General features: G+C 37.1%; 1 protein-coding gene across 1 annotated transcript in view; it reads left to right on the forward strand.

The window, feature by feature from the left end:
* CLINT1 (clathrin interactor 1) overlaps positions 1-19,083 on the forward strand; it is a 69,297-nt gene that overhangs the window by 25,937 nt on the left and 24,277 nt on the right. The window contains exons 2-5 of the mRNA XM_087709392.1: positions 12,513-12,617; positions 13,350-13,446; positions 15,032-15,140; positions 16,033-16,197. Of these exons, the coding sequence (XP_087565518.1) occupies positions 12,513-12,617; positions 13,350-13,446; positions 15,032-15,140; positions 16,033-16,197 (476 nt within the window). The remainder of the gene's footprint in view (positions 1-12,512; positions 12,618-13,349; positions 13,447-15,031; positions 15,141-16,032; positions 16,198-19,083) is intronic.

The raw sequence follows: 19,083 nt of genomic DNA on the forward strand, positions 1-19,083 counted from the left end.
TGAATTCACCATTTGTTCCAACAAATATCCTTCCTCACAGTGTTTCCTTAAATCTCAGTTCCCAGGCGTGCCTTGTGAAGAGGGGTAGGGTGCTCTCCTCCCAAGTCGTCGGGTCAGCCTGCACTGTTCCCGTCTTCTCTCCACTCTCCGTGCTTGGGGATCAGGAGGCAATAGTCCTTGCTCATTGCCTGAGCTGTCTCTCCTCATGTTACTGCTTAGCCTCTCTTGGTCATCCTGTCCCCGTTCCTCCCTGCCTACAAGCCATCCCAATCCAGAAAGGTCCTGGCCTGACTTGGCCTGGTCTTCACCACACTCCTCTGAAGCCAATGAAGCCGCCTCCTCGGTCTCTGTTGGCTCCAGCTCATCTTTCTCTGCAGATTCAAGCTCCAACGGGGCATGACACATTATATTAACTGTCCATTTCACTGAGAACTTTGCTCTGCTTTTTCAACCAAAACAACTCAGAACAACTGATAACAGTTTTATACTTTTATTCCCCCCCCCCCCCCCCAATATTAGAAATTCAGAAGATGAGTCCTATGGTAATCCCTTTCTTAAGCTTATGTATATCTGTTTATCTTGATGACCCATGACTGCTGTGCCAAATCTGTTATGAATCATTGTGAAGTATGTGGAAGACACAGCAATGGTGGGTCTTATCCGGAACAACAGTGGAGAGGTGAGGGCTCTGGTGGACTGGTACAATAAAAGTAATATAGTTCTAAATGTTAATAAAACAAAGGAGATCATTGTAGATTTTAGAAAGAGCCAGCATGGTCATACTCCACTCAGTATCTAGGATGCAGCTGTAGAGGTGGTCAACAGCATTAAGTATCTGGGGGTGCAGATAATTCTCAACACATTATCCTTAGTGAAGCGTGCAAAGCAGCGTCTGCATTTCCTGGGTCGGATGAGGAGAGCATATCTCTTTCCTTCAGTCCTGGCCACTTTTTACAGAGGTGCAATTGAGAGCGTTTTAACAAACTGCATCACTGTTTGGTTGGGTGGCAGCAGTGCCTCAGATAGAGAGTCCATTCAGAGAGTGGTAAGGACAGCCAAGAAGATTATAGGAAGCTCACTTTCTGTTATTTAGGATACTGCTTTGGCATTGTCAGAGACCCACACACCCACTTTACGGTCTGTTTCTGTTGCTTCCCTCTGGGAGGAGTTTTCTAAGTATTTCTAGCAGGATTTCCAGATTCTGTAACAGCTTTGTTTCCTATGCCATCCATCTAGTAAATGCATAGGATTCATTTTTCTCACCATGTACATGTATACATCCGGATTAGACTGTGTTGTTTCTCTGTGACATATAATATATGTGGATACGTACATAATTTTGCATTTTATTTATTTTGTCATGTTTATGTAGTGTATGTTGGATGTGACCTTTTGAGAGCTCCGTACAACAAATATAAGCCAATTAGTGTACATTCAAAGTGACAGTAAAGGTTTTCTATTCTATTCAAATTACTGAACTCTTTTTTTATTCTTAATTTTTATTTTTTTTTATTATTTGTTTTTTTTTTAAATACATTTTATTTATTTCATTTTCATTTTCATTTTATACAATCACTTATATACTGTACGTAACAAAAAAAACAAAGAGAAAAAAAAGAAAAAAAAAACCCCAACATAACACTTCAATCCCCCATACACCCTCTCTTCTCCCCCTCCAACTTTCATTTCACCCCTCCAGCATTCCCCTCTTCTACTTCCCTTCCCCCTCAGACATCTCCCCCTCCCTCCATCTCACCCTCCTTACATTCCCTCTCACTCCCTCTTTACTTCTCCCTCCTCTTTCCCTCTTCTCCTCGCTTTGGTGTATCCATCAGTTTGTTTTTTTAAAAAAAAAAATAAAAGAGAAAAAGAAAAAGAAAAAGGAAAACGAGCCGCAGTATACAAGTGAATTCTTATTGTTCTAAGAATTGAAACTGTAATTCCACCCTCCCCCCTCCCCCCTATAATCCCCCCTCCCTAACCCCCTTACGGCTTCGCAGGTCCCATACCCGGCATAATTCTTTAACAAGCATTTGAATATAATAAGGCCAGCTAACTTTAAAATTAAAAAAAGAAAAGAAAAGAAAAGCCAAAAAAAAAGGAGAATAATAAAAAATAAAGAAGAAAAAAAAAGGCACACACACACCCAAAAAGAAAGGAGAAACAGAGAAGGGTCAATAAACCCACTACGTTAACACAGCTTCCCATTATCTGTAAATCTTAAACAATGTAGCTCATTCCAAATTTCGATTATTTTACTACTTGCAGGGTTTCAAACTGTATTAGAGCCAGGTAAGTTGATCAATTAGGATTCCCCAACTAAAAGTCTCATTGCTTTGTCTATCTATTCAAACCTTTAATTTATCTCTTTTTTATCCGAATATCCAAACCTTTCTATAAAACCATTAAACTCAAGTACTTCTTTCATTTTTCATTTCCAACACCTCCCTTTCTATCCTTACCCACCTCCACATGTAAATTTTTTACCTTCCACCCTGCCTTTATCCATGTCCATATATATATTTTATCCGCGTCCATTGCTCCTCCCATATTTACTCCACTTTCCTGAAGACTCTCCGACCAATCTTTCTTGACCTTATATTGAAATAGCAACTCAAACAAACATCAGCTTGCATTCTAGCCCCAAGTAGTCTAATTAAGCTTTCGCTACCCTTCCCTCTCCCACACACCTCCCAACTCCGTTCGTCCCAGACCACAACTCAAAAAGATCGCAATCTCCGCTCTCCTCGCCTAGGAAAATAATTCATGCGCAATTTGAGTTAGAGTTCAGACAAATCTTATATACAATATGTGTCCACAATCAGCAACGCTTCTTTCAGTCTCCATGTCTCATCATCAATATACCACTTTTCCATTTTATCCCAGACGGAAATCATAAAGCTTTAAGAACATCGCTTAGTCTTTATTCTTTAGTCTTCTGCCCTTCCGGAAGAGGAAAGCAACACCCTCCGCCTTGTAGCCACGTGTCTCGCTGTTTGTCTTCTCCTTCTCCTTGTCTCTCTCCAGGTCCGGATGAATCAGGAAGTCCCGCCTTCAGGGTCTCGTAGTAAAATTCTCGGGCTTCACAGACAGAATTAATGCGGTGTTTTTGGTTGCCAAATGTAACTGTAATACCAGCTGGGACTTCCCATTTGTATGGAATCTGAGAATATCTGAGTTCTTCGGTTAAGAAAGCGTACTCTCTCCTTGTTCTTAATATTTGAGATGGTATCTCTTTGAAAACAATCAAGTCCTGTCCATCAATTCTCAACCTCTTTCCGTAAAGCCTCTGTATTATCTCATTTCTGGATTCCCTTGTGGTAAAGTATATAATTATGTCCCTCGGAAGCTGTCGCTGTTTTGCTACCCACGAATTCTGGCTGTAAATTCTTTGAATCTGCCAATCAAAGTTAAATCCCGGACTTCCCACCAAGCGGCTGAAAGCCTCAAAGAAGATCTGTTTCAAATTCTCCTGTTGGTTTTCACGCAGTCCTCTAACTCTTATTGCAAAGGCAGTCTTATTATAATTTATCATGACAAGTTGTTTTTGAGCAGTTTCAATTTCCTGTTGTAACGTTTGAATTTTGGATATCAAATTAAGGTTAGTTTCTTCCAAAAGTTCCAATTTGTCCTCCGTTTCAGCAATATAATCTGTCATGACTGTCATTACTCCGATCATATCCTCCTTTGCCTGAGCAATTTTAGCATCAAATTGATCATATAAATCCGATATCAGTTGATTAATTTCCTGTCTGAAATCATTAAGCGTTTTGAGAAGAAATTCTTGTGTTAGCAAATCTCCCGTGGAGGGTGTAGGAGACAAGGGTAGCGGCTTCATAACAGTTTTTGGAGATATGTTATTAAGGAAGCGCTTCTGTTTAGATTTGGGAGCCATTCCAGAGTAAAAATAAAAGACAAGCAATCAAGCGAGCCAAAAATCAAAGTCTCTGCTCCCCTCAGTTAATCTTTTAGCAATTAGTACGGAGAAGCCTTCAGGAGGGTAGGGCTGACTAAGTACGTCACATCAAACACAAAAGCTACGAGATCGCCATCTTGTGACGCAGCTAAAAAAGAAAGGGAGCCTTTTGCGAAGTTGAAGCTGGTATTTTAAATAGTAATGGAAGAAATTCCTCAGGAATGGTCCCCGCCCGGATTGACATTTAAATAGCTTAGCTTTGTCCTGGGGGGGGGGGCAATCTGCCTAGGGCTGCAAAAAAGGCAGCGCGGAAAACTGGCCGGAGTAAAGGCTCAGCTAATGTTGAACCTCTTCTCCATTCACAGCAAAAAAAAGCTATGAATTACAAAGAGATCCTAACGACTGACCTTCTCCCTGCCCCTTTCTGCCAGAAAGGGGAGATATCTATAGATCTTATAAGATATACGAACCAGAGTCCTGACAGGAGCTTCGTTGAGCTCCCGACGGCGGCAGGCTCCTCCCCCCGAAGCCTCAAATTACTGAACTCTTATTGTTAATGGTAATCTTCTAAAATGGTTGTTCTACTTGTTACATTTAAATTCATTTGCTTGAGCTTCTCATATTTGTCTTTCCTCTTTTTTAACACATGTGAAATACACTTGGCATTTGTTGGTACTAGGGCACCAAAACATGTTCTTAATTAAAATTTGACTGGAATCAAACTTCCTCAGATTTCCTCAGCACAACTAATTTTCTTGGCCACAGTACTATATTATGGCGATTTGCATAGCTGCCTTCCAGATTTATTTATTTTTTTACTTTACAATCTACAAAATATCTCCTGTGTAGATGCTAACCTTATCTGACCTTGCTTAGTTTGAGTTTGGCAAGATTATTTAGATCAGAGTTTCTCAACATTGACAGTTTGAAGATTAGTGGATTTCAATTGAAATACACACATCTTCGTTGCCAAGGTTGAGAAACACTGATTTAGATGCTATATTACTAACGTATGATAAAAAAAAGTTATTTGAGCTTTGCAGAAATGCATTCTAGGCTTACTAGTCTATTGATAGGGGATTGTACAGTTGTTACTGTTGGTTGCATTTCTGTGCTAGGAAATGAGGCTAGAGGATACTGGAGGATTAGACACTCCTTTTTGGCTTGCTTGTTTTACGGGGAAGCATCAACTTTTATATATTTGCCTGCATTCAGTTAGTTCTTTTTTGCAGTGGATTCCAACCTAATGCAGAGGTACATGGCTGAAAGGGACTGGTGCAGATTCATAGCAAGTAGCCACACATGTTCATTTGGGCCCTTTCCACACAATTATTGCTTCCTTCATCAAATACCAGTCATTTTATCTTTTCTTGTATTACTGTGTCTATACCATATAATAATATAGTAATACAATACTTTGCCTATTCTCTAGCAGGGAGTCCACCTTTTAGTATAATTGCTTTGCTTTATTGTTCAGAGTTGTAATTTATGCAGAAATGCTTGGCTGAGAAATAGTGACCCGGAGGACTTTATCACTGAATGGAAATTTGAACCTGGGTCTAACAGTCCTCTTAATCAGTATAGTACAACGGAATTCACATAAAGTCCAACACCTTTGAGACATTTAATCCCTAATCAGAAGTTTCTTCCTTTTAGTTATGTGGATTTTTTTAGAGGCTTGTTTCCTGGAATTTATCAGATTAGGTCATTAAAAAAAAAACAGCACTTCTTTGCAAAATCTTAAATGTGGCACTTTGGACTGGAAAGACAAGGAATGAATAGCTCATATGACTTTTCTAGGAAAGGCAAGCTAGAAAATATCTAGAGATATTCCAATATAGGCAACACACTCACTCTGGGGATTGTGATAAAAATAGCCACTGTGACACTGATGTGATCCTAATTCAAGATTGGGATTATTTTTATGTCCTATATAACAGAAGGAGAGAATAAGGAATCATTATGTGGTGTGTATGTAAATTATGATTAGTATTTTGAGTTTCTAAAATGTTAGGCAAACTGTATTGGAGTTTAGCTAGCTAGGCAATCAGTCTGCTGTTGTTGGGTTAAGAAAGGACTTAAATGTTTTCAAAGCTGTATCAGATCCTAATACTGAATGGCACAAATTCTAAACTTCCTCTAGAATAAAACAAGGCAATATAATGTCCTCTAAATACTTGGCTCTTAATTTAATCTGTCCAACTGGCATAACTAAGAGCAAAAGAATGGGGACATTTCAGCTCAAAACATCTGGAGATAAAGTTGCCTAACTGGGTTATCTCATCTACAATATTGGTTTTGTGTACCATTCCCCATATTGTGTTTGTTGGCTTGCAGACAAATGTCCTAAGGGTAGAATCTGTTCTTAGGGAGTAAAAGGACAAAACTGCATTCAAACATTCTTTCTCTTTTGCCCTCCCTGCTGTTCGGTGAAAAACTGTTTTGGATCTTGGGAGATGCTTTAGATTAGTGCATTCCTCTGCCCTTCTTTCAATGGTTCTGGATGCTTTTTTGCTAGATGACAGACATTTCTGAATCATGGAACTGTGAGGGAAACTTTAAGTTTCCAAAACCCAGCCTTCTCTGCTGTTGAAATTTTAAGATGCTAAATCAGTTTTAAGTAAGAATTGGTGGCCAAACAGAAATATTAAACTGTTCCACCTTTGAAACATTCTTACACTTTGGGAAATAATACTAATGCATCTTATTTATATAAGCATTTTATTTAATTTTGCAATTATATCTTGTATTATTTCCAGGAATTCAAGGGCAAAATAGACTTCCTTTAATGTTTATCTTCCCAACCACAATCCTGTGAGGTAGACTGACAGATAAAAATGCTGGTACAGAATCACCCAATAAATTCCTTGGACAGATTACATTCTTCATATTTGAAGCTTGATACTTAATCAAAACCAAGGTTCTTATTTGTAGAAAAGGTACTTCTAGTTCATTTGAAAACAGAGTTTGAATTCAACTGACGCCTTCAAAGTAGCTATTCTACTTGGAAGTAGAATTGAAATAACAAGGCAGATCCCAATAGACTAAATGTTTACCATGAGATAAATATATCCATTCACTTAATTTATTTATTATACAATACAATACTTAGAACATGCTCCAATCCATAAGGACTTCGGGTTGCATGCAGTAGTTCAAACTGTAATCAATTAAAGTAATAATGATACTCAATTAGCTATGATGATCATCCAAACAAAGCTAAGGACCCAAATCTTCCTGGAATTGTACCAGTTTAACTTTGATTTTAAAAAAGGAGATTTGGGTAACTAGTACTTTTTGAGGTAAGAAGTAAAAGAATCCTCCATATTAAAATTAAAATTGATGACTTTTTCTCTTTTTTTGTATACCATTTTTTTCTTTTTTGTGATTGTTAGGGTTGAATGTAAGTTTTTGTTTTGTTTCATTTTGATTGTTTTATTGTTTGTATTTTATTTTTATGATAAAACAATAAATAATATTTTAAAAAGAAGTGGAGGAATCCACTGTCAACGGAAAGCCTGTCGTTTGCAGCATACGCCTTGAACCAGGGCTCTCCAACCTGTGGACCATGGCCCAGTAGTGGGCCGTGAGAGGTTTGTAACCGGACTGCAGAAACAGCTTTCAAGTGTGCCCGCATCCTCACTTGCACAAACACCAAGTGAGCACATGCACACACACTTCCTTTGCGTGAGTGGCAGTCCCAGGTGCTCACCCCTTGCACAAATGGAGCTGTATGCATGCGCTTGCCATCCGCTCGCACGGAACCATCTCCTCCCCTCCATCCCACCGGTACGCAAAGTAGGAAAATAGCTGTGCCTTAAACCATAAACAAGAACTTTGAACTGGTTGGATTCATCTTTTATCTAGAAATGGGTAAAGGAAGTTTGAGCCTTCTGCATGAACTCTTGAGTCATTAGTTTATAACCTGCTTGGGATTTCCCCTGTGTTAATGTTACAAAGGTCTTCGCAAAATAGGTTTAAATTTATGTTTTCTATTACATCCGTAATTTTACTTCTGTAGGTTTTGTTGAAACAGTTCTGGGGTAGGAAATGAGATTTTTTTATTTTTACTCATATGAACATTTTTAGAAAATGGTTTATAGTGAAGATTCTAATTGAGGTACAAGAAAAAAAAAAGTAACTTCTGCCAAACAGCATCTTGGAGTTTAGCAAGCGTTAAGCACAAAGTGTCCATAGCCCATTTGTCAATCCAGCTATTATGTAGCACATTCATATTTGCAAAGAATTCTGTCTATGAAGTCCAACCGGATTCTTTGGAAGAGGCCCAGGATAAACTAATTCAGGAGCCCCCTCCCCTGGTGTCTGAAAGTGTCCTCAGATATCAAATTTATATCAATCACAGGAAGTCTTGGCAGTCAAACCAGTCACTTTTTCCCCTCACATCTGGAAGTAAATTTTTTTCTGCTTGAAAGGTCACAGGCATCATGGGTAGGGCATGGATTGAGGGCCATAGAAAACATGGGAAAGGAAGAATAAAACTAGATTTCCACCTTTTTAGAAACAGTTATTTTTAAATGGCCTGGAACGCAGCCAAACTACACAGCCCTCTTTCTCTCTTACTCCCTCCGTCTCCCTTCCCAGTTTACATTTGTTGCTGAATGAAATGTGACTGCAAGATTTTGTGTGTGTGTGCGCTCGGATCTCTGCTTGGAATTTACGAGTACTTTTGTTTGCTTCGAACAATATTTTTACAACAGGATGAATTCAGAAATACATTGTGTCCCAGGCTATTTGTAATTTAGGGTTTTGTGCTGTTTTTCAACTTTCACAATCTTTAAGTACCTCACAGATTGTATTACTCAGGGAACTTTTCTTCTAAAGTGACTGATGGGGGGGCGTGCATGCATGTGTGGTGTTAATGGATGCTTGTGGCTTTTCTTTCCTGCATGACTTGAAATCTTAAGCATTTAACTTAAAGAAATGGAGGAAACACTCCATCTTCCAGTCTTTCCTCCATCCCTTCAAACAAGAGCTTGGGGAAAGGTTGTAAAAACAGAACCTTTTGCATTTGATCTACAGGTATTTCTTACATTAGACAAGGGAAGTTGTGTGCTGAAAGCTACAAAATCTCTGAAGCCTGTCTTGAAAACCAGTTCCATATGAATGAGAATCAAAATTGGCATGAGGTTAATATGTGCCTGTAGAAAAAAATATGTGCCTGTAGAACATTAGGATGAAGGTGTGTGTGTTTTGATGGTCCAGTTTTAGTGGTGAATAAGTGCCGTTGTAATTGTTATTATGAAAATCTGATTTATTTTGATATAATCTGAGATATGTAATAGTTTTCATTTATAGACTGACAATTATATCAAAATAAAGCAGTTTTGGATTATATATTGGCCAACTATAACAAAAAAAATTAACTTTTGTCTTTGACCCTAAAAACTTTCTACTATTAAAACAAAAATATTATGGAGGGTTTTTTTTAGGGGTGGGGTGTTAAAGCAGTGTCAATCCCAACTGTCCAAATTTTATAAGATCACATTATGAACAATGAACAACTCTGCCTGAAAAATCAGTTCTAGGTATTTAATTATTTATTATCAAATTTATATCCATCTCATAACTCCAAGCAGCTTACAAACAGAGACAAATATAAAAATAGTAAACAAAAATGCAACAATTTAAAAACAAGAGGGGGGGAATGTAAAAAGCGTATTATAAATACAAAAAATATATAACATTCACAATAGAGGTAAAAGTTTTCCATCCATCAAAACATACAGGGCAGTCAACCACCAGTTCTACCACAATTGTTGTTCTCCATGGCTGTTGGCATAACTGTAGTTTTAAGGCCTTGAAAAAGGCCAACAGGGTCAGGGCCAATCTGATTACTAGACAATGTTTCTACCAGATGGATGCCACAGCAGAAAAGGCTCTCCTCTTGGAGCCTGCCAAATGACACTTCCTGCCTGACAGGACCTATAGGATACCTCTCCTGTCAAACTTGTTTAAATAAATAAATTCATACTCAGTTTCCCCAAAAATAAGACCTCCCGGATAATAAGCCCAATCAGGCTTTTGAGCGCATGTGCTAAAATAAGCCCTTCCCTGAAAATAAGCCCTCCCTGAAACTATTGCAACACAGCAGCAGCCATGAGGTGACCATGCTTGCCACCTCCTGCACCTCAAAAAATAAGATCTTCCCGAAAATAAGGCCAAATGCTTATTTCATGGGTGAAAACAAAATAAGACCCTTTCTTATTTCTGGGGAAACACTATTACTTCATTAGTTTTACAAGGTATGGGCAAAAATAATAATAGATCATACTTCTGAACATTTCTGTCACATCAGGCAGTATCTTTATCTCCCTCCCAAGAGGAACCCTGGTCATAGCTTTCTTAGCTCATTTTAAGATGAGTGATGTAGGCGATTCATCAGAGGATAGTTTGAGTATGTATGGTTCATATTCAGAAGCTATTGACTGACTATTAATATAAAGTGGCAGCTCCACAATGATTACATTTTTTTTCCTATTCTGCCAGGAAATAGACAGTATTTGATTAAATGTTATAATTTTTCTAGCGGTGTTTAAGTGTACAACAGGCTATAAAGGCATGCTGGTTTGTAAAGTAGGTCCAATGGATGCACGATTACATTTATTACTGACTAACAGCCACTCTTAGTTTCTCTAGAAAGGGAACCCAGCCAGCAGTTTAACTAAGATTTAATCTCCAGGAACCCCCCTATATCATATATCATCATATATTGTTTACTCTTTAGATTCATATTCCAGAGTTGCTATTGGTGCATCAGTTGTAATTGATAAAACTTCTGCTATTGGCAATAGCAAGCAGCTAGGATTAGTAGGCCTGACTGTAGAAAAATACCTTTCTGTAAACCTGCCTGTTCAAGAAAGTATTATTTTGCCCCAAATATACACTTTTTAAAAATAATTTCCTCTACTTTGATCGAGTTCAACTTCTGTTGTCTTTCATTAATGAATGCCTGTAAGAACTTGAAGAGCCAGCGTTTCGCTCACCTATACTTCACCAATTTCCCAAAACAATTTAACAGAAATTGGGCAATGATTTGTGAAAGCAAGAGTATCAGTAATGTATGTATTCACTCAAGTCTGTAAAATCAGTTTAGCCCAAGGCAATCTATGACCCAGTATCTAACCTAATTGAAAGAAAGCTATCTTCTGCTGCCTAAATGATAAATGGAGGATTGGAAGATCAGGAGCTGGCCTGTGGTTATCAAGATCATCTACACACATATGAAAATATTGTTTTCTTCAAAAGTGTAACTTTATTTTTTGAAAACAGATGAATAGTCCCAATATTCAGATGCAGTTACTTGAAAAAATAGGCAAGAACTAAAGAGAACATATGTGATCACCCATATCCATATCTATCCATAAATATAATCTCTGTGTAAAGTATGATGCAAACACTGTATTATACATCCGTTATTTCATTTACCAAGAAATAAGTAGGAATCTCTTAGGTTGGATGGCAGTAACTAGGAAATTATCTTGTTTGTTTTATCACCAGATAATTTAGAAAATCTTGTCCATCACAGGTTTTTTTTTATTCTTAGAATTAGGACACTGAGTACATGATTGTTTGAATGTAAGTTTTTAAAAAAATGTTTCCAATGTTAGGATGATTTAAGAGCATATACTGTATCAGTAAAATTTCAATAAGAAGAATATAAATATCTGTTCCTAGCCCTACCTAGAGCAGCAATTTATATCGTATTTCAGATCTACCGGCTTCAATGTCAGCCTTATTTTGAAATTCTTGTGAAATGGTTGTGAGTCAATCATACTGTTAGCTTCCAATCTATTTAGCTGTTATATTATATGGAGATTAATTTGTTTTCCTATGCATGTTTGGAAAAAAAAAGTTCAAAGTATGTTAATTAGACAAATTTTCCCTATAGGGATCTTCAGAAAAATAGAAAGAAGACGCCATTTTTATGTGGCCTTTCATATAGATACAAAAATTCTTATAGGCAAGCTATTGAGTACAAAGATGATTAACGGTTCTTCTGTAAGGGAGTGGTTCTTTGGATTTTGCCATACTGTTCTACCTTGCCCAGGCTATATTCATACTATTACGATGCTCTACTCTTCTCTTCCCCCCCCCCCCCCCCGCTTTCTGTAACTGGACAAGAATCTGCTAAGAAAAGATACAAGTCTTCTTTTTCACAATGCAGTGGTTTTAAAAGAACACACTTCTCACCTGATTCCACTCAAGATAGGGGGTAGTTTTATGGGGGTTGTGATAGAAAGCAAGTAACTGTGCCTTGAGCTGCTACTGCCTTCTTCAACAGATCAGTTTCTCTTAATTTTAACCAAAAGCCATTTTCAACTGGGCTGTTTCCAAGTCTCATGTAACCCCTTATCTCTGATCTATATTCCGGAAGGTTAATGGGATAGTAAAACCTTCTTAAAGATAGATAAATGTGTTCCAGTTTCCTCAGGGTAGTTCTCTACTAAAGACGTTTTCTTTCCCACCCTGCCGAGGTATCTCATTAAGCTCCCCACTAGTGTCATTATTAAGTTTTCATGTGTTTCACTGCTTTGATGCTAATCTTTGTGCTTGCATTTAATTCTGTTCTGTACAGCACCAATGTGGTTATGAATTATTCTGAAATTGAGTCTAAGGTTCGAGAAGCAACCAACGATGATCCGTGGGGACCTTCAGGGCAACTCATGGGGGAGATTGCCAAGTAAGTAATTTGATTCAGCTCTGTTGAAAGATACATCTTTAAGTATATATGCCACTGCTGCTTCATCGCCCCTGAAGGATATAAATAAATTAGGGAGAGAACTATATTAATGATGGAAAAGAATGATCACAAGCAACTACTTTTAAATACAGGTTGTCCTCGGTTAGTGACTATTTGCCATTGCAGTCCTTATGAAAAAGTAATTTTGCAACCGGTCCTCACATTTAAGCCCTTTGCAAGACTGTAAAGCACGTGAAGATTATAATAGCATGTTCCCCTTTCACTTAGTGACTATTTTGTTTTAAATTGCCACTCCCAATTGTAGTAACTAAACGAGAACTACCTGTGTTCCTTTTATTAAGTAACACACAATGTTTCTTTTGGATAAGAATCTTGTAATGCATTTTTCAAATATAAATAGTGGGGCTCCTTCACAACCATATTTTCCCACAAAGAGCACCTGAATGTCATTTTGGACTAAAATAACAAAGCTGTCCTTATTTTTATTTTTCCATGATTGCTAATGGAAAGACATCAGCATTGCTAACTCTGCATATGAAATACTTCTATATGTAAATGGTCCACAGCTCTTAATTGCTGATGGAGGCTTTTAACTCAGAACAAGTCTGCCACCTGCTGTCAAATACAAGTGCTGACATACAGTAACACCATTGATCATTCTCTTTCTCCCTCTTCCTTGTTCTTCCTCATTTTCATCTTTTTCTTTTCTAGGGCTACTTTTATGTATGAACAGTTTCCAGAACTTATGAACATGCTTTGGACACGGATGTTAAAAGACAATAAAAAGAACTGGAGAAGAGTTTATAAGGTATGTACAGTAGTGACTTTTTGTATTCACTTATTAAAACCTTAATTTTGGTGTAAACTTTGAATGCTGAAAAACACATCTGAATGTTTTAATTTAACCACAGTGTCCTCTGGCAATTAACTCAGTTTTGTGCGTTCATTATCATAATATCCATGCTAAACTTCACAGGTTTCCAGATCCTCTGTGTGCAATTAGTAGAACTTGATTTTAATCAAGTTAATTCTTTTTCAGTATACATTTTTAAGAAATGGTCTGCTTTGAAAACCAAGGGATTTTTTAGGGAGGGGGGAGCGGGCTGTTGTTGTTTTTATAAAAAGGCTCCTAAATTGAATTCCTTCTAGCAATTTTGACTTTTATTGCTTAATAAAAACCAAATAAGGGATCCTCTGTAACTTGATTTTCTTAATCCCTCCTAGCAGTCCACTGTTGAGAGACCCAATTTTAAATATTTGTTCTGAATGAAACTATTAAAGGAACTTTCTACATTTATTTCTGATACATTTTATATATTCTGTTTTCTCCCTCTCAATGCACAGGATTATTTATCACATTTTATATTTTTATATTTTGTCTTACTAGGCATAGAACCAATTGTTTATCACTTGTTTTACTCCCATTATTGGCCCAGTTCAGTTTTATTTCTTCTACACTGTTCTTCCACTATACTTTCAGTGAAATTCAAGTATGTGTAATGCCATATTTCCAAAGTATCTTGCAGTACTAAAGGGCTTTAAATTAAAATCTATACAGTCCAGACAATTCTGAAAATGTTAACTTTTTAAAAATCGGAAGTTTATGCCCGTTTTGTATTTTGATTACTTGCTGTAAACACATACATACATACATACACACACACACAGATACACACACACATATGTTTTAATGCTATTTAATGTATTTTGTTCAATATTGTTAAGGCTATATAGAATGATCTGTTTACTTTCAGTTACAATTTATAGACATGTTTCTGCTGATGGTGAATGACTTATATGCATGTGGGGGTGTTCCATTTTGTTTCCCTGGGTTTAGTTTTTCAAAAAGAGGCAAATTCTGGAAGCTGTAGGAAGTTTAAAGAATTAACATACTTTAAAAACTTATTTTTGTTTTGAAGTTTGCTTACATTTATCTGAAAATACTGAATTTTATACATCAACACATTTCCTGCAGGAAACGGCGTAGAAAAATTGCTGTAAAATTGCTTTTAAATGGAAAAACACTGGGGAATAAAGTAATTGCAAAAAAGAGACACAAAAGAAAATTGTTTCAGTCTTTAAAGTTCAGAACGTTTTTCCCCAAATTGCCTTAACTGCAATTTTTCTCTTCCTAGAAAAAAAAAATCATCTTCAGGCAAATATCGTATGAATTAATGTTCTCCATTTATTCTTTTGTCTTAGTGCAAAACACAGATTTACATCTACAGAGTATTGCTCGTAGTTCTGTAACATTTTTAAGTTGGCTCATTTTTACCAGAATGAATCCTACTTTTCTTTCTAATTTATTGCACGTTTAAGCTTTCCTTTTCATTGCAGTTTAAAATACTGATGGCATTTTTCATGCAGTCATAAGGTGCTTTGTATTTTTATAGTCTCTGCTGCTGCTATCTTACCTCATAAGGAATGGATCAGAGCGTGTTGTTACAAGTGCCAGAGAACACATTTATGATTTGCGATCCCTGGAAAATTACCACTTTGTAGGTGAGCGATAGAAGAATCTTATAAGCAAATTAAAGCAGTTGTTGGAGTTGTCAGTCACCTGAACCAGCTTAGAAGCTTCCCTGCTCTAATTAGAATGTGACTGTTGCCGGTTGTGTGAAGAGTACAGAATCCAAGACGTGGGGCCCTAGAGTATTAATTAGTGAAGACAAGAACTTGCAGAAAAGACTGGCTAATAACAACAGAACCAACACAACATGAGTGTTTGGGTTTATATTAAAATATGCACTAGAGACTTGTTCCCTGTGGTGTATATAAAGGAATAGCTTTAATCATCTGGGAAGAAAGGTTAGAGCTCCAAAACATACACATCTGTTTGAAGCTAGGGATTTTTTCCCCTCCTACCAAATAATATTTACAATGCTCAGGCAGCAAGGCCAGTTTTTTTTCTGAATAAAAAAGAGCCTTTGAGAGGTGGAGCAAATTTTAGTGTGTAGTGCGGTTCAGCTGATAAGATTGTAAAAATAAAGATTTGAAGCAAGATAGAAAGCTAGCAATTAGCATTTAAAAAAAACCTGACTCATTTTTCCCCTTTTCAAATACCCCACCCCTTCCTAAAGACTTGAACAGCAAGGTGGTTTTAAGTGGGTTAAAACTGACAGGAAATGTGTTTTTAAGCATCATATTTTTCACTTTCTTTTAAAGTGAGCTTTTAAGTAGATCAATATGGGTTAGAAAACTGTAGAAACTAAAAATGTGCTCTAATGCTGTCACTTTAGGTTAAGATGAAATATTGGCTATAAAAAGTATAACTTATATTCAATAAATAAAATTGCTTTAGAAAACATAACCTTAGCAGTTCTCATTTTATATAGAGATTTCTCCAAATGCTTCAGGTTAAAGACAATTTCTTTTTGTATGCGCCTTTTTTCAGATGAGAATGGCAAGGACCAAGGTATAAATATACGCCAGAAAGTGAAAGAAATGGTAGAATTTGCCCAAGATGATGACAGACTTCGTGAAGAAAGGAAAAAAGCAAAGAAAAACAAAGATAAATATGTTGGGGTTTCTTCAGACAGTGTTGGAGGATTCAGATACAGTAAGTTCAGCTGGAGAGGACAGGTTTAGTGACATAGACTGGTATTGTGAACCCTCTTGAATTTTCAGTATTTCTGCATAAATATGACCTGAAACATGATCTGTTCACAGATCCTAAAGTCCTAAAACTAGGCAAAAAGAACCTAGTCAAACAAATGGATCAAAAATCTTATACTTGTTAATTGATTTATTGAGGAAAATGATCAACAAAAATAAGTATGAAATACAGATGAAACAGACACATAGTGCATGGATATATGCATGCTTAAACACATCATAATGTGAATGAAGTTAATTTGATATAAAGTACCTAAACTATATCTCAATTGGAACAAGTAATCCTTGGTTAATGATGGTAATGGAACTGGGAACTCATAAAACATAACATCACATGACCATGCCAACTTACAGTGGCAGTTCCAATTCTTTCATTAGGCAAACCCCACAAGGTCCATGGATTGGAACATCAGTTGATCACCATTTGTAACCTCCTACCAACTTCCCCATTGACTTCTTTGTAGAAACCAACAGTGAAGGTTACAAATGGTGATTTCGTGACTGCAGGACTTTCTGACATTGTAATTCAGACCCGGTTGCCAAGCACCTGAATTTTGGTCATCTGACTTCAATGGCTGCAACGACGAGGACCAATCCTATGTCTCATCAGCACTATCTTAACTTCAAATAGTAGCTGAATGAGTGGTCACTGAACAGGGATTACCTATCTAGGAAAGGAACTCTCACATTTTTGAAGATTTATTACTTAATACTGAAATAATTACTTTTTTCATGATGGTTTATGTGAAGGGAAGCAGAACCATGTAGTTTTGTGTACAAGTAAGTATTGATGACTTGAAATAATGCTTTTGATGAATCTGCTTGGTGATTTTGAGAAAAATGGAACTAGTAATTTGCCATATTCTGTGAACTGTACTCATTTCATCTGGAGGGTCACAAATGAAGAAAGTTATCATCGGCAAAAATTACAAACAGCTTCATTGGCCCAGTCCTTGTACTGTCATAAAGTGGCTGCTATCAGACTTGAGGCTAATCAAAAAACACAGAGACATGAACACAGCCATTGAACAGAAAGTAAGCAGATGAGATTGCTTTTTAATACGACTCCTGATGCAGTTGTCCATACATAAACCATTCTATGTGCAGTGCAGCTGGATTTGGTGGTCCCTGACCAAACTGAAACACTTGTTTCAGATGTTTGTAGAATCAAATGTGATGGAATAAGTAGACATGTCCAGTAGAGATGTCATTGTTTCCAAGCAAGAGTGGGAAAAGTGAGGAAAAAATGAGGCCAAGGGACTTTCTTTGGAACAGTGGCCCTTGACACTGCTAAGGGGAAGAGAGGAGAGGAAAAGAGAAGATTGGAAGACCGGCGGCCAATAAAAAATGTCACTCTAGGAGGCTCTTCTAGATTGCCTTGCTTTTCTCAGCCCATAAACTGCTTCAGAAGCTTTCCAAACTTTGTGTTGTCCTAAACCTGGAGCAACCAAGCTAGAACGTGGAGAAGGGTTGGTTGGTAGTTTCAGCAGCCCATGGAAAATCCAAAACTATTTGTCAGAATTTCTGAAATCCCATAGTTTGCTTCAAGGTTACAGCAGTTTTGTGCATGCTCCTATTCTTTCCTATCCTGTCTTTTTTTTCTGTGCATGGAAGCATATTTTCTAACCAAGCACTCAGCTATTGTCACCAACAGATATTTTTTCCCCAGTAATGTCCGTGAGGGGCCCAGAAGGAGTCTTGTAACTCAAAATGATACAGGGTGCTTTGCAGCAAGCCAGCTTCTCATGTAAAATACTCAAAAGAAAAAAAAAGTTGAACACAAATGGAAGCCAGGGACAAAGGATAGAATAGCAGACATATTGTCTCCATGGATGTTGTGTATCTTATCTGTGGTCATCTGGTGAGATGTATAAATGGAGCTGTGTGAGCATAGGAGGGGACTTGGTAATTTCAGATTGGGGAAAATAACCTGCCATGAGCTAATGGAAGTGGGCAGAGAGAAAATTCCACATGTAAGTAATGTATGAGTTTGTATTTTATTACTCTTAGTGCACGTGCTATGGTATAACAGGCTAAGTATTTTGTTCGTGGATATAAAACAAAGTGATGTTGCACACAATCTAGTATCAGTATAGAACATCAATAAATACACCTCAGCAATTATAACTGAAATTCTTTGGGCCCCTGCTTGATGGATTGTCCCCAAAAGAAATTAAATGAGAAGCTACTCTGCATTAGTATGATACAAATGACAGGATTGTAATATGAGAAATAATCTGTATTTTTTTTTTCAAATGAAAAGAATTTTGCAAACAAAATCACAATTTTGAGAATTTTAAACAAATCTGCAAGGGATTATACTCGGCTTTAAATCTTCCCTCTTGGCTACCTAAACTGTATGGAATTTAAACCTAACCACTTAAAACTGTATTTAAAAACAACTGAGGAAAACTGGCACCTTCTATTACAGTTCACAGCCAGTTGGCTCTCTTGCAAAGCAAATTTTGTTTATGTAGCTATTGGGGGAAAGGGGTGGAGTGAGGGTGGGAGAATGGGGAAATTAAAAACTCCTAACTAGCACATAAGGGGATAATGTGCTGCATCGTCATTAAAGACTTTGAAGAGAGTTTAAAATTGTTAACTGAGGCTAGAAATATTGCCGTCTTGCAGGGTTTGGTATGAGATCCCCATGACAGCCTGGTTAAGAGTGTACTAATGAACATTTATTATATTTGGACTTAGTCATACATGCTTTATATGAGCCTCATTTTATTGGGCAGAAAGATGCTTTTCTACTCGCTGTTACAGTGTTTAGTTTAGCATATTTGTCAACAATAAGATCTTTTAAATATATTTTCTGGCAATAGAA

This window comes from Thamnophis sirtalis, unplaced genomic scaffold, assembly GCF_051295495.1.
Source record: "Thamnophis sirtalis isolate CommonGarterSnake01/CBP01778 unplaced genomic scaffold, rThaSir2_p1.2 scaffold_3, whole genome shotgun sequence".
NCBI lineage: Eukaryota > Metazoa > Chordata > Lepidosauria > Squamata > Natricidae > Thamnophis > Thamnophis sirtalis.